Source organism: Neofelis nebulosa, chromosome 9 (genome assembly GCF_028018385.1).
Source record: "Neofelis nebulosa isolate mNeoNeb1 chromosome 9, mNeoNeb1.pri, whole genome shotgun sequence".
NCBI lineage: Eukaryota > Metazoa > Chordata > Mammalia > Carnivora > Felidae > Neofelis > Neofelis nebulosa.
This window is the reverse complement of record NC_080790.1, coordinates 73,915,955-73,927,966: the sequence shown is the minus strand read 5'-3', so window position 1 is coordinate 73,927,966 and position 12,012 is coordinate 73,915,955. Positions and strand designations below refer to the sequence as shown.

The 12,012-nt window shown below is 37.3% G+C and overlaps 1 protein-coding gene across 1 annotated transcript in view; it reads left to right on the top strand.

The window, feature by feature from the left end:
• The window catches only part of MSH2 (mutS homolog 2), an 82,675-nt gene that overhangs the window by 8,020 nt on the left and 62,643 nt on the right, over positions 1–12,012 (top strand). The window contains exons 2-5 of the mRNA XM_058684181.1: positions 3,410–3,564; positions 7,334–7,612; positions 8,582–8,728; positions 10,948–11,097. Of these exons, the coding sequence (XP_058540164.1) occupies positions 3,410–3,564; positions 7,334–7,612; positions 8,582–8,728; positions 10,948–11,097 (731 nt within the window). The remainder of the gene's footprint in view (positions 1–3,409; positions 3,565–7,333; positions 7,613–8,581; positions 8,729–10,947; positions 11,098–12,012) is intronic.

Sequence of the window (12,012 nt, the reverse complement as noted above, 5' to 3'; positions counted from 1 at the left end):
ATGGGGCTTGAACCCAGGAACTGTGAGATCATGACCTGAGCAGAAGTCGGATGCTTAACTGACTGAGCCAGCCATGCATCCCTATTATTTTTTAAAAATATTTCTTTTTAAGAGAGAGAGGGAGGGAGAGACAGCACAAGTTGGGGGGGGGGCGGGGGGGGGGTAACAGAAGATCTGAAGTGGACTCTGCTAAGAACTGAGTGCTAGATGCAGGGCTCGAACTCATGAACCGTGAGATCATGACCTGAACCTAAATTAAGAGTTGGATGCTCAACTGACTGAGCCACCCAGGCATCCCTATTCTGAATTAACTTACTTTTTAGTTTTTATTTGAGAGAGAGAGAGAGAGAGAGAGAGAGAGAGAGCAGGGGAGGGAGCAGAGGGAGAGGGAGAGAATTTTTTTTTTTTAATTTTTTTTTTTTAACGTTTATTTTTGAGACAGAGAGAGACAAAGCATGAACGGGGGAGGGGCAGAGAGAGAGGGAGACACAGAATCGGAAGCAGGCTCCAGGCTCTGAGCCATCAGCCCAGAGCCCGACGTGGGGCTCGAACTCACGGACTGTGAGATCGTGACCTGAGCTGAAGTCGGAGGCTTAACTGACTGAGTCACCCAGGCGCCCCAGAGGGAGAGAATTTTAAGCAGGCTCCATGCTCAGTGTGGAGCTTAATGCAGGGTTTGATCCCAGGCCTCTGGGATATTGACCTGAGCTGGAATCAAGAATCGGATGCTCAACTGACTAAGCCACCCAGGGGGCCCCTTAAATACTTTTAAGTGGTATTATCACTGGTATTACCTGTTATTATAAGAAAATCGAATTTTTATTCAATTTGATGGTGTGAGTGATTTTATTAATTTTGTAAGAAATTGACAATTGCAAATCAAAACTAAGGTGGGACACTGTTTTCTAGTAAGAGTTCTTAACCTTGGCACTATTGATATTTTGGACTGAGTAATTATTGTTGTGAGGGGCTATCCTGTGCATGTTAAAATTTTTTTAAAGATATTTTTATTTTTGAGAGAGAGACTGAGTGTGAACAGGGGAGGGGCAGAGAGAGAGAGAGAGAGAGGGAGACACAGAACCCGAAGCAGGCTCCAGGCTCTTATCTGTCGGTGCAGATCTTGGGAGATCATGACCTGAGCTGAGGTTGGATGCCTAACCAACTGAGCCACCCAGGTGCCCCAGTATCCTGTGCAAGTTTAACAGCACCCCTGCCTTACCCATGCGATTCCATTAGTACTCTGCTGTTCTCCCTCCCTCAGTTGACAACCCAAATGTCCCCAGGCTTTGGCAAATGTCTGCTAGAGAAGCAAGATTATTCCTAGCTCAGAACCAGTAATCTGAGATGAAGACCAGAAAGTTTGAAAACTCTGTGTTGCTTGGATAGGGGAAATAAAGGCACTCATACTTTATGGATGATAGTGTTAATTTACACAGCCAACCAAAGGGAATAGTCTGGCAATATTTATCAAAATCACTGTATTCTTTGATAAAATCCAGTTTTGGGGCTTTACCTTACAGATGTACTCATATTGGAGAGTGAAGCATGTACAAGATTATTCATGCAGCATTGTAATAGAGACTGGAAACAACCTATATGTTCATCAGTAAGTGACTAAATTATAGTACATCCTCAGAGTCATTAGAATGTTTGTAGCTATAAACAGAAAGAAGCTGATTATGTACTGTTGGAACAATCTCCAAAATATATTAGGTTAAAAAAAAAAGCCAAGATACAGAGCACTGTTTGTAGTTTGCAACCATTGATGTAAGAGAGGAACAAAGTAATGTTTGTGTGTGCATAGCCTGTGTTTGGAAACATATTAAAAAAAATTTAATGTTTATTTTTGAGAGAGACAGCGTGAACAGGGAGGCACAGACAGAGGGAGACACAGAATCTGAAGCAGGCTCTAGGCTTTGAGCTGTCAGCACAGAGCCTGACGCGGGGCTCAAACCCATAAACCATGAGATCATGACCTGAGCTGAAACTGAACTCTTAACCCACTGAGTCACCCAGGCACCCTGGAAATATATTTTATAAACTGATGGTACTTGGCTGGTAAACTCTATGTGTAGGGGATCAGTGTGAAAGGGAAGTCTCCTTTTTGCTGTACTTTTTTTTTCCTTTTTTAAAAATTTAAACCAAGTTAGTTAAAATAGTGTAATAATGATTTCAGGAATAGAATTTAGTAATTCATCACTTACGTCTAACACTCAGTGCTCATCCCAAGTGTCCTCCTTAATGCCCATTTAGCCCATCCCCTCACCCAATACCCCTCAAGCAACCCTCAGTTCTCTGTATTTAAGAGTCTGTTATGGTTTGTCTCCCTGTCTGTTTTTTGTATTATTTTTGCCTCCCTTTTCTTATGTTCATTCGTTTTGTATCTTAAATTCCACACATTAGTGAAATCATATGATTTTTGTCTTTCTCTGACTGGCTTATTTCACTTAGCAAAACTCTCTACTTCCATCCACATTGTTGCCAATGTCAAGATTTCCTACTTTTTGATTGCTGAGTAATACTCCATTGTGTACGTATACCACGTTATCTTTGTCCATTCATCAGTTGATGACATTTGGGCTCTTTTCCATACTTAGGCTATTGTCGATAGTGCTGCTATAAACATTGGGGGTGTGTGTGCCTCTTTGAATTAGCATTCCTGTATCCTTTGGATAAATACCTAGTAGTGCAGTTGTTGGGTCAAAGAGTAGTTCTATTCTTAATTTTTTGAGGAACCACCATACTGTTTTCCAGAATGACTGCACCAGTTTGCTTGAGTTTTGATCTGTGTTACCTAGAACATTTTGCAATGAATAATGACTAATTTGTTTTTATGGACCTTTTCGGAAAAGTTTAATTTCATACAAATACGATATAGTTATAAGACATTTTTTTTTTTTTTGATGTTTATTTATTTTGAGAGAAAGAGCTAGTGGGGGAGGGACGCAGAAGGAGAATCCCAAGCACGCTCTGTACTGTCAGCACACAGAGCACAACGCGGGGCTCAAACCCACAAACCATGAGACCACGATCTGAGCCCAAACCAAGAATTGGCTGCTCAACCAGCTGAGCCACCCAGGCGCCCCATGTAATTATAGAACTCTATTCAGACTTCTGAGAAACTAATTATAAGAAAGGACAAGTAAGTTTATCTATATATGTATTTACTTATTCTTTTATCTTTCTTAATTTTTTATTTTGATGTGTAGGTTCCATGAAAGCAGAAGAGCCATATCTGTTCATTTTATGCCCTTCAACTACCAAAGTCCTTCAGATATGTAATAAGGGCTTGATAAACAGTTTATTGAAGAAATGAATTACTGAGAGAAGAATGTGGCTTGGGGGAACCATTGTGTTACTACTTTAAATCCTTAAATCTGTAACATGTATTTTTAATATTTTTCTTTAGGAACAAAGACTCTGGAGAGTGTTGTGCTTAGTAAAATGAATTTTGAGTCTTTTGTAAAAGATCTTCTTCTAGTTCGTCAGTATAGAGTTGAAGTTTATAAGAATAGAGCTGGAAATAAGGCCTCGAAGGAGAATGATTGGTATTTGGCATTTAAGGTAATTATCTTCCTTTTTAATTTGGTTATTTTTAAGAGTAGAAAAAATAAAGATGTGAGGGAATTCTGTGTGCTTTAATATTTTAACCAGGTTGTGATAATAAAATACTTTGAGAAACTAATATTCTTTAGCATGTGGTTTTTAAAATCACAGTTTAATAGCAACTTTGAAATTCACTAAATCGTTATTATGAGTATGAATACTCTGAGCTCTGTCAGTATTCCTGAAACCTAAATAATAAAATAGATTTTACATAAAGTTGAGTGCCAGCATTAGACAGATTTGATTTTACTGTTTTTAAAGTAATAACGTCCAGATTTACTGTATCCCATATATCTCCTACACATCTGTAACATGTTTGTATCTTTGTATGTGCCTTTCTCTTCCATTAAGTTTATAATTTTTGTAAGTCAGAGACTTTGTTTAATGATGATCATTTCTTGGTGTCCCTGGAAAGGCTTATTTATTTTTTTTCTTATTTATTTTTTTTTTTTCCTGGAAAGGACTATTAACATGTATGCTTCTGTGCCTTCATGGAGATAGCACTATTTTATTTTATATAATGACTGTCTTCATTGCCATTCTGTAAGGTCCTGTTTTTGGTTGTTCAACTGTAGGTTCTGTAACCTGCAGAGTAGGTTCTCAATAAATACTGCAATAAATGAATGGTTAAAATGTTGTTGGGGAGTTACAATTTATTCTTGAAAGGGAATAAGGGAGACAGTGCTTTGGGCTTATAGTCAGCATATTTCATTTCTTTTCTCCTCTGCCCCTCTGGGTGTCCTTGGTGTATTTCCTAACTGTCTCCTGTATCTGTTTCTCCATAAACAGTAAAATTAGAAGGTTTTTAATGATGTTTTCCAACTTGAAAGTCCTGTGAGTTTTTTCTTGTGAGGTTTAATAGAATATCTAAACATCTGATCTTGGTACTACCTCAAATATAACATTCAGTCTATGTTCCATACTGTGTCCTCCTTCCCCCACCTGCCTTTGTAAGTATGTCTGTATTTACTGAAGATTATATCTGGGAGAATTTAGCATTCTGCATTATGGAGTTTTCTGGGAATTTTCATTGGTGTTTTACTGAGAAAAGTGGGGCTTTTACTAAGAGTTTTAGTCTGTGTCTTGAAAGATTTTAGTAGAAAATTGAGGTACCACAAAGTGATGTTTTTTCATTTTTCACAGAACTCAATTAGTAATAACACCAAAATGTAGAATCCTAAATTTAAGAGATTACCATGATTATCATCCCATCATACCTCACTCCTCTGTGTCCTGTCAGAATCCTTCAAGATGAATTCACTTTAACTCCTACCTTTTAAGTCAGGGGGAAATTTTTTCAAATATATGTCTATCAGGTTAAAAAGGTGGTATCTTAATCCTGACATTTTAAGAAGTTCAGATCTAAAACTGCAAAAACTGATTTATCATGACATTTTTTAGCTTTAAAAAATTTTTTTTCTAAATGTTTTTATTTATTTTTGAGACAGAGAGCGACAGAGCATGAGCAGGGGAGGGGCAGAGAGAGGGAGACACAGAATCTGAAGCAGGCTCCAGGCTCTGAGCTGTCAGCACAGAGCTCGACGCAGGGCTCGAACCTACGGACTGTGAGATCATGACCTGGAGTGAGGTCAGATGCCTAACCGACTGAACCACTCCGTTGCCCCAGACATTTTTTAGCTTTTTGATTCTATTGTAAATATTAGTGATATTTAAAGTAGTTGGTCTCTTATGATTGATTTCTTTCCCATGTTCTCAATGGTATGTACAGAGTGGGAAAGGATCTTGGATACAATCTAGTTCACAGATTAACAGTCTTATGTTGAAGGACCCTTAAGAACCCAATTTTATTAGCTACTATTCCCTTTTGAAAGTTTAAAGGTGTTATTTGTAACCTGTATGTGCAAATCTGAAAAATGTATGTAAAAATATGATGTTTACGTTTGCAATTGAATCAGTGCTTTTAAAATTTGAATGCAAGATAACACTGTTTTTCCATTTCATTTTTAAAAAATTTAGACATTTTATTTTTAAGTAATCTCTACACCCAATATGGGGCTCAAACCACAACCCCAAAATCAAGAATCACATGCTCTACTCACTGAGCTAGCCAGGCACCCAGCCCTCCATTTCATTTTTTTTAATTGATTTTTTTTTAGAGAGTGAGGGAGAGAGAGTGCTAGCAGGGGAGGGGGCAGAGATAGAGAAAGAATCCCAAGCAGTCTCCACACTCAGCATGGCTCCCGATATGGGGCTTGATCTTGACCTTGTGATCATGAACTAAGCCAAAATCAAGAGTCAAATGTTCAACCGACTGAACCACCCAGGCATCCCCTTCCTTTTCATTTTTGATCCAGATTTTAATCAACAATCCATAGTTACAGGATATTTAGAGTCATTTTATGGAAAAATCAATGATTATCATGATTATGATGCTAAAGTCCTTCAAGAACTGTTGGAGCACCTGAGTGGCCCAGTTGGTTAAGTGTCCGGCTTCGGCTCAGGTCCTGATCTCATGGTTCGTGACTTTGAGCCCCACATCAGGCTCTGTGCTGACAGCTCAGAGCGTGGAGCCTGCTTCAGATCCTGTGTCTCCCTTTCTCTCTGCCCCTCTTCTGCTCGTGCTCTCTGTCTCTCAAAAATGAATAAATGTTTAAAAAAAAAAAAAAAAAAAGAACTATTTAACTATTGATTGCTATTGGTTGCTTAAGTTTGGTTGTCACCGTGGTCATTGGACTCTTGGTGACTCTCCTGTTTCATACCATGGGGTGGTCAGTTGTCTCAGAAAATGCCTCATGTTAACGGTTTCCTATCAGCTTCTGATCAGGTTGAAATATGTAGTGTCACCCACTGACTTGACACAAAAGTGAAGAAACTTGACCCTTTAGTTGACTTGTGCAGTCCTACAGAGATTTCTAATCTTTTTTTTTTTTTTTTTTTTCAACATTTATTTATTTTTGGGACAGAGAGAGACAGAGCATGAACGGGGGAGGGGCAGAGAGAGAGGGAGACACAGAATCGGAAACAGGCTCCAGGCTCTGAGCCATCAGCCCAGAGCCTGACGCGGGGCTCGAACTCACGGACTGCGAGATCGTGACCTGGCTGAAGTCGGACGCCCAACCGACTGCGCCACCCAGGCGCCCCTCTAATCTTTTTGAAATATTGAAAATAGGCCAAGGATCCTTTATTTTGAAATGACTGATGTAGAACAGTCTCTACATTTTACAGATAAATATATTGATAGAGAATTAACTTTCCAAGGCCAGTATTTGTAGCTAATAATACTGCTCTCCTATGTGGTATAGCTAGTCAGAGAAAATACAATGTGCCACCAATAGGTAGGCATTTTGGCAGGATGTAGAAATTTAAGCTTACAATTGACAGGATTATCAATTTGGATATCTTAATTATTGGTGTGTGTATAAATCCAGCTGCCAAATTTCAAGTAGGCTTCATACCTGGTGCAGAGCCCAATGTGGGGCTTGAACTCAAAACCCTGAGCTTAAGACCTGAGCAGAGATTAAGAGTTGGATGCCTAACTGACTGAATGACTTAGGTGCCCCTCCAGCTGTCAGATTTCAAACTGAAAATCTTTTTTGCCCAAGTGTCCTGAAAATAATTGGAAAACTAGGGAGGATACTTTATAGAAAATAAGGTAATAGTAATTGGAATATATTGTTAGGAACAATTTTTGGGGGTAACTCTTGTTTGCTATGAAATTTTTTAAGTGCATTCAACAATTCTTCAAATTTTGTTTATTTTTGTTAAGGCTTCTCCAGGTAATCTTTCTCAGTTTGAAGACATTCTCTTTGGTAACAACGATATGTCAGCTTCCATTGGTGTTGTGGGTGTTAAAATATCTACAGTTGATGGCCAAAGACAGGTCGGTGTTGGGTATGTTGACTCCATACAGAGGAAGCTAGGACTTTGTGAGTTCCCTGATAACGATCAGTTCTCCAATCTGGAGGCTCTTCTAATTCAGATTGGACCAAAGGAATGTGTTTTACCAGGAGGAGAGACTGCTGGAGACATGGGAAAGCTGAGACAGGTAAGGGAATCAAGTCTAGTGATGGAGAACCTAAGCCTAGGAAAGGTTCTAATTAACATGCTATTTTATTTAAGGAAAAAAAATAATTTAAAAGTCATTTTTTTTTGTATTTAATTACAGTAATGTTTTATATTGAGGATTATCTTGATGTTTATCTTTCACAGAAACTTTGTATATTTAAGAGGATTGTAGAACAAGTTGTTTCTTGTTTTACTTCAGATCCTTCCTCCCTCCCTCCCTCCCTCCCTCCCTCCCTCCTTCCCTCCCTCCCTCCCTCCCTGAAAGAGTAACAGAATGCCATCTTGAAGGGATCACAGCTGATGAAAGGAATGCTTTCACAGTTGTGAGGGGAGGTGATTGAGGTCCACTTAAAAAAAACCAATTTATTACTGTATTTAGCATGGATTTATCAAATAAATAAGATGCAGCTCTTCAGTTTAAGATAGTTTAAGTGGGACCTTTAGCCTCTTATTTCATTTAGTCTTTTTAAAAAATTCTGATTATACGTTTGATTATACTGTTTGTGTAAGTATATGATTTATTTAGGTATTTAAGGGATATTGTATCCTTGAAGGATTCTTTTCTTTTTGTGGGCTTCAGATACCATAAGAACTGCTTGGGAAATAGGAAGTATATAATGGGCATTGTTAGCATAGATAGTATCTAAACAACTTTCCACAAGTATTATTCTGTTAAGAGGTTTTTACTATTGGGACTATTTTTGGGGTGGGGGTGCTATTTTTAAAAACCTTTATATGAACATACTTTTAAATTACATGAAAACTTAGTTTATAGATTTTAAAAATATGTGTTAGTATGTATGTCTTCCCAGTGTCTTGCACATTGTGTAGAAACTTAATGTGGGTCAATAATTTAAGTTGTTCTTACTATACTTGTCAGTGATATGATTTTTTCTCATTTCTGTTTTTATTTTCCTCAAAGTAATTTAAATTATTTTTTGTAAAATAGGTTATTCAGAGAGGAGGAATTCTGATCACAGAAAGAAAAAGAGGTGACTTTTTTACAAAAGATATTTATCAGGACCTCAACCGGTTGTTGAAAGGCAAAAAGGGAGAGCAGATGAATAGTGCTGTCTTGCCAGAAATGGAGAATCAGGTATGTGGATTATAATGTGAATTTACTCTTAAATTATAATCATGGCTTTTGGAAAGCTACTTCTTTCATATCTCTCCAAAGTGTAAACTGTGAATCACTGATATTAATTAAGCTTATTTTTACTGTGATTAAACTTTTGAAAAACTTGAGGAAATGACTAGAAAAACTGAAACATAACCTTAAATATAATTGCATTATATTTACACATCATATATCCTTGGAGCAAGAAAGAGTTTTATTGATTTCACAGGAAAGAGCCTGATTAATGTCACTTAAGTGGATGAGATAGCATAGTGGTTGTAGGGGGGAAAAAGACCTTTCAGAGCTTTATAATGTATAAGTTGTAGAGTCTTTAATAAATTACTTCATCTTTCTTTTTTTTTTAAATTCTTTAAATGTTTATTCATTTTTGAGAGACAGAGACAGAACATAAGCAGGAGTGGGGCAGAGAGAGAGGGAGACACAGAATCGGAAGCAGGCTCCAGGCTCTGAGCTGTCAGCACAGAGCCTGACATGTGGCTCAAACCCATGAACCATGAGACCATGACCTGAGCTGAAGCCTAATCAACTGAGCCACCCAGAGGCCTCAATTACTTTATCTTTCTGAGAGGCAGTTTCATTATTTGTTACATAATAGGTCTTAAAGGATTGTTGGGGAGATCAGGAATAAGAGTGAAAGTATATATATATAGCACATAATGCATAATAAATACTACATTTAAACAGTTTGGCTAAAAAATTGGCAGATTATGTATGTGTAGTGGTAGAAATGAATATGGAAACAATGTAACTTTTATGGGATTTTCAGTGGTTGATGTGTTTCTTTGTTCAAATTTTCGAGGTCGGTGTGGCTTGAGATGTATTTTTATGGTAAAATATTGGAAACTCTTGACAGGATATTTGTGGGTCACTGATAAGTAACATGGAAAATTCTGTTGTATACTTAAAAAGACAAGACAAGCTGTTAAACTTAGAATTCCCAAAGTAGATTTCAAACTAGAATGAACCGGGACTGTTATGACTGTCATGATTTTGTGGTTATTGCTTATCATGTAATAGTTTAATTCCTATAAACTCCGTAATTCTTTTACTTTTTGTGTGTGTAACATAATCAAAAGCCAGTATGTATGAGCAGTAATACTGGTATTAGAAACTTACCTCTTGAAAATGTGAAGAAGCTTTTAGGGCTACAAAAAGTTTTTATCTGTTACTTCCTGATGACACTGCAGGAAGTGCCGTGCTGGAGTTTGTCAAGGACAGGTAGATGACAGTTTTCAGTTAGGGAAAGCAGGTACATTTCACAAGTCTAGTATCAAGTATATTTTAATATGTAGGATTTGTCGTTGGGCTGTTGGTTTGATGTCCTGGACTACTTATGTTACAATAATAACAGATTATTTAAATTTTTTATTATTTAAATATACATGTAGGAAAGTGAATATATCCTAAGTATATAACTGAATTTTCATGAATTGCAGATCCCCAGATAACCAGCACCCGTGAAGCAGAATAGAGTATCAGGACCTCAGACCTTTTTTAGGCTTACTTTCAGTCATTACCCCAAGGGTAACCATCGTTCTTACCTCTGCTAGCATAGACTAGTTTGGCCTGTTTTTGTAGTTTACATTAGTGGAATCATATGGTTTATATTCTTTTGTGCCTGTTTTCTTTTGTTCAGTATTGTTGGTAAGTTTTACCCATATTGTCATGTGTCACGGTTGATTGTGCTTATATCTTTGGTTGTATAGTATTCCATAGGGGTGAACATGCCAAACTTCATTCATTTTACTCTTGATAGGCATTTGAGTCATTTCTACTTTTGGCTATTATAAATAATACTATTCTAACAGTAAATTTTCACTTTCTAAAACTAATTTTTTAACCTTAAGAGATTTATTTAAACTTTGTCTGATTTTCTTGGTTTGGATTGAGAAGGAACACAAAGGAAAATGATAGTGTTCAGAATTTATTTTCATTTTGCCATTTGTTTTCTAAATACCTCTAGGATTTGTTTATATATGTTTTTATATATACTCTAGAGAGTGAGGGAGACAGAATCCAAAGCAGGCTCCAGGCTCTAAGCTGTCAGCACAGAGCCCGGTGCGGGGCTCAAATCCACAAACTGTGAGATCATAACCTGAGCCGAAGTTGGGACACTCAACCAGCTGCACCCCTAGAATCTTTAATTAAATTTTTTTTTTTTTAATTCTTAATCTTAGGTTGCAGCTTCATCATTGTCTGCAGTAATCAAATTTTTAGAACTCTTATCAGATGATTCAAACTTTGGACAGTTTGAACTGACTACTTTTGACTTCAGTCAGTACATGAGGTTGGATATTGCAGCAGTCAGAGCCCTTAACCTTTTCCAGGTAAAAAATAACATGTCTTAAAAAACTTAATGCTTAAAAAATGTTTCCTTTATTCTATGCTGAGGAATATTATTAAGGAACTTAAATATTTTGAAATATTATACTTAGACATGCAGCTTTAAATTACTATATTTTTCTAGGTGCAAGCTATATAAATAGTATTTGTCCTGGCTTTATGAATAATTTGATTATATTACTAGCAGTTCTTAAAAAATTAATTTTAGGAAGTTTTATGTCTAAAACTACAGTAATTACAAAGTAATTTTGGTTTGGGGGAAAATACACAGCAGAAAATCTAGATTAATAGGTTGAAAGTTTGATTTTAGGAAGAGGAGCTTTTATTTTTTTATTTTTTTATTTTTTTTTATTTTTTTACCTTTATTTATTTTTGAGACAGAGAGAGACAGAGCATGAACAGGGGAGGGGCAGAGAGAGAGGGAGACACAGAATCGGAAACAGGCTCCAGGCTCTGAGCCGTCAGCACAGAGCCCGACGTGGGGCTCGAACTCACGGACTGTGAGATCATGACCTGAGCCGAAGTCGGTCGCCCAACCGACTGAGCCACCCAGGCGCCCCAAGGAGCTTTTTGTTTTAAGAAAAAAATTTTTTTTTTTTTTTTTAATTAAAAAAAAATTTTTTTTTTCAACGTTTTTAATTTATTTTTGGGACAGAGAGAGACATAGCATGAACGGGGGAGGGGCAGAGAGAGAGGGAGACACAGAATCGGAAACAGGCTCCAGGCTCTGAGCCATCAGCCCAGAGCCCGACGCGGGGCTCGAACTCACGGACCGCGAGATCGTGACCTGGCCGAAGTCGGACGCTCAACCGACTGCGCCACCCAGGCGCCCCAAGAAAAAATTATTTTATACACATTTTACTTAAATAAATTAAAAAAAATTTTTTTTTAAAGATTAT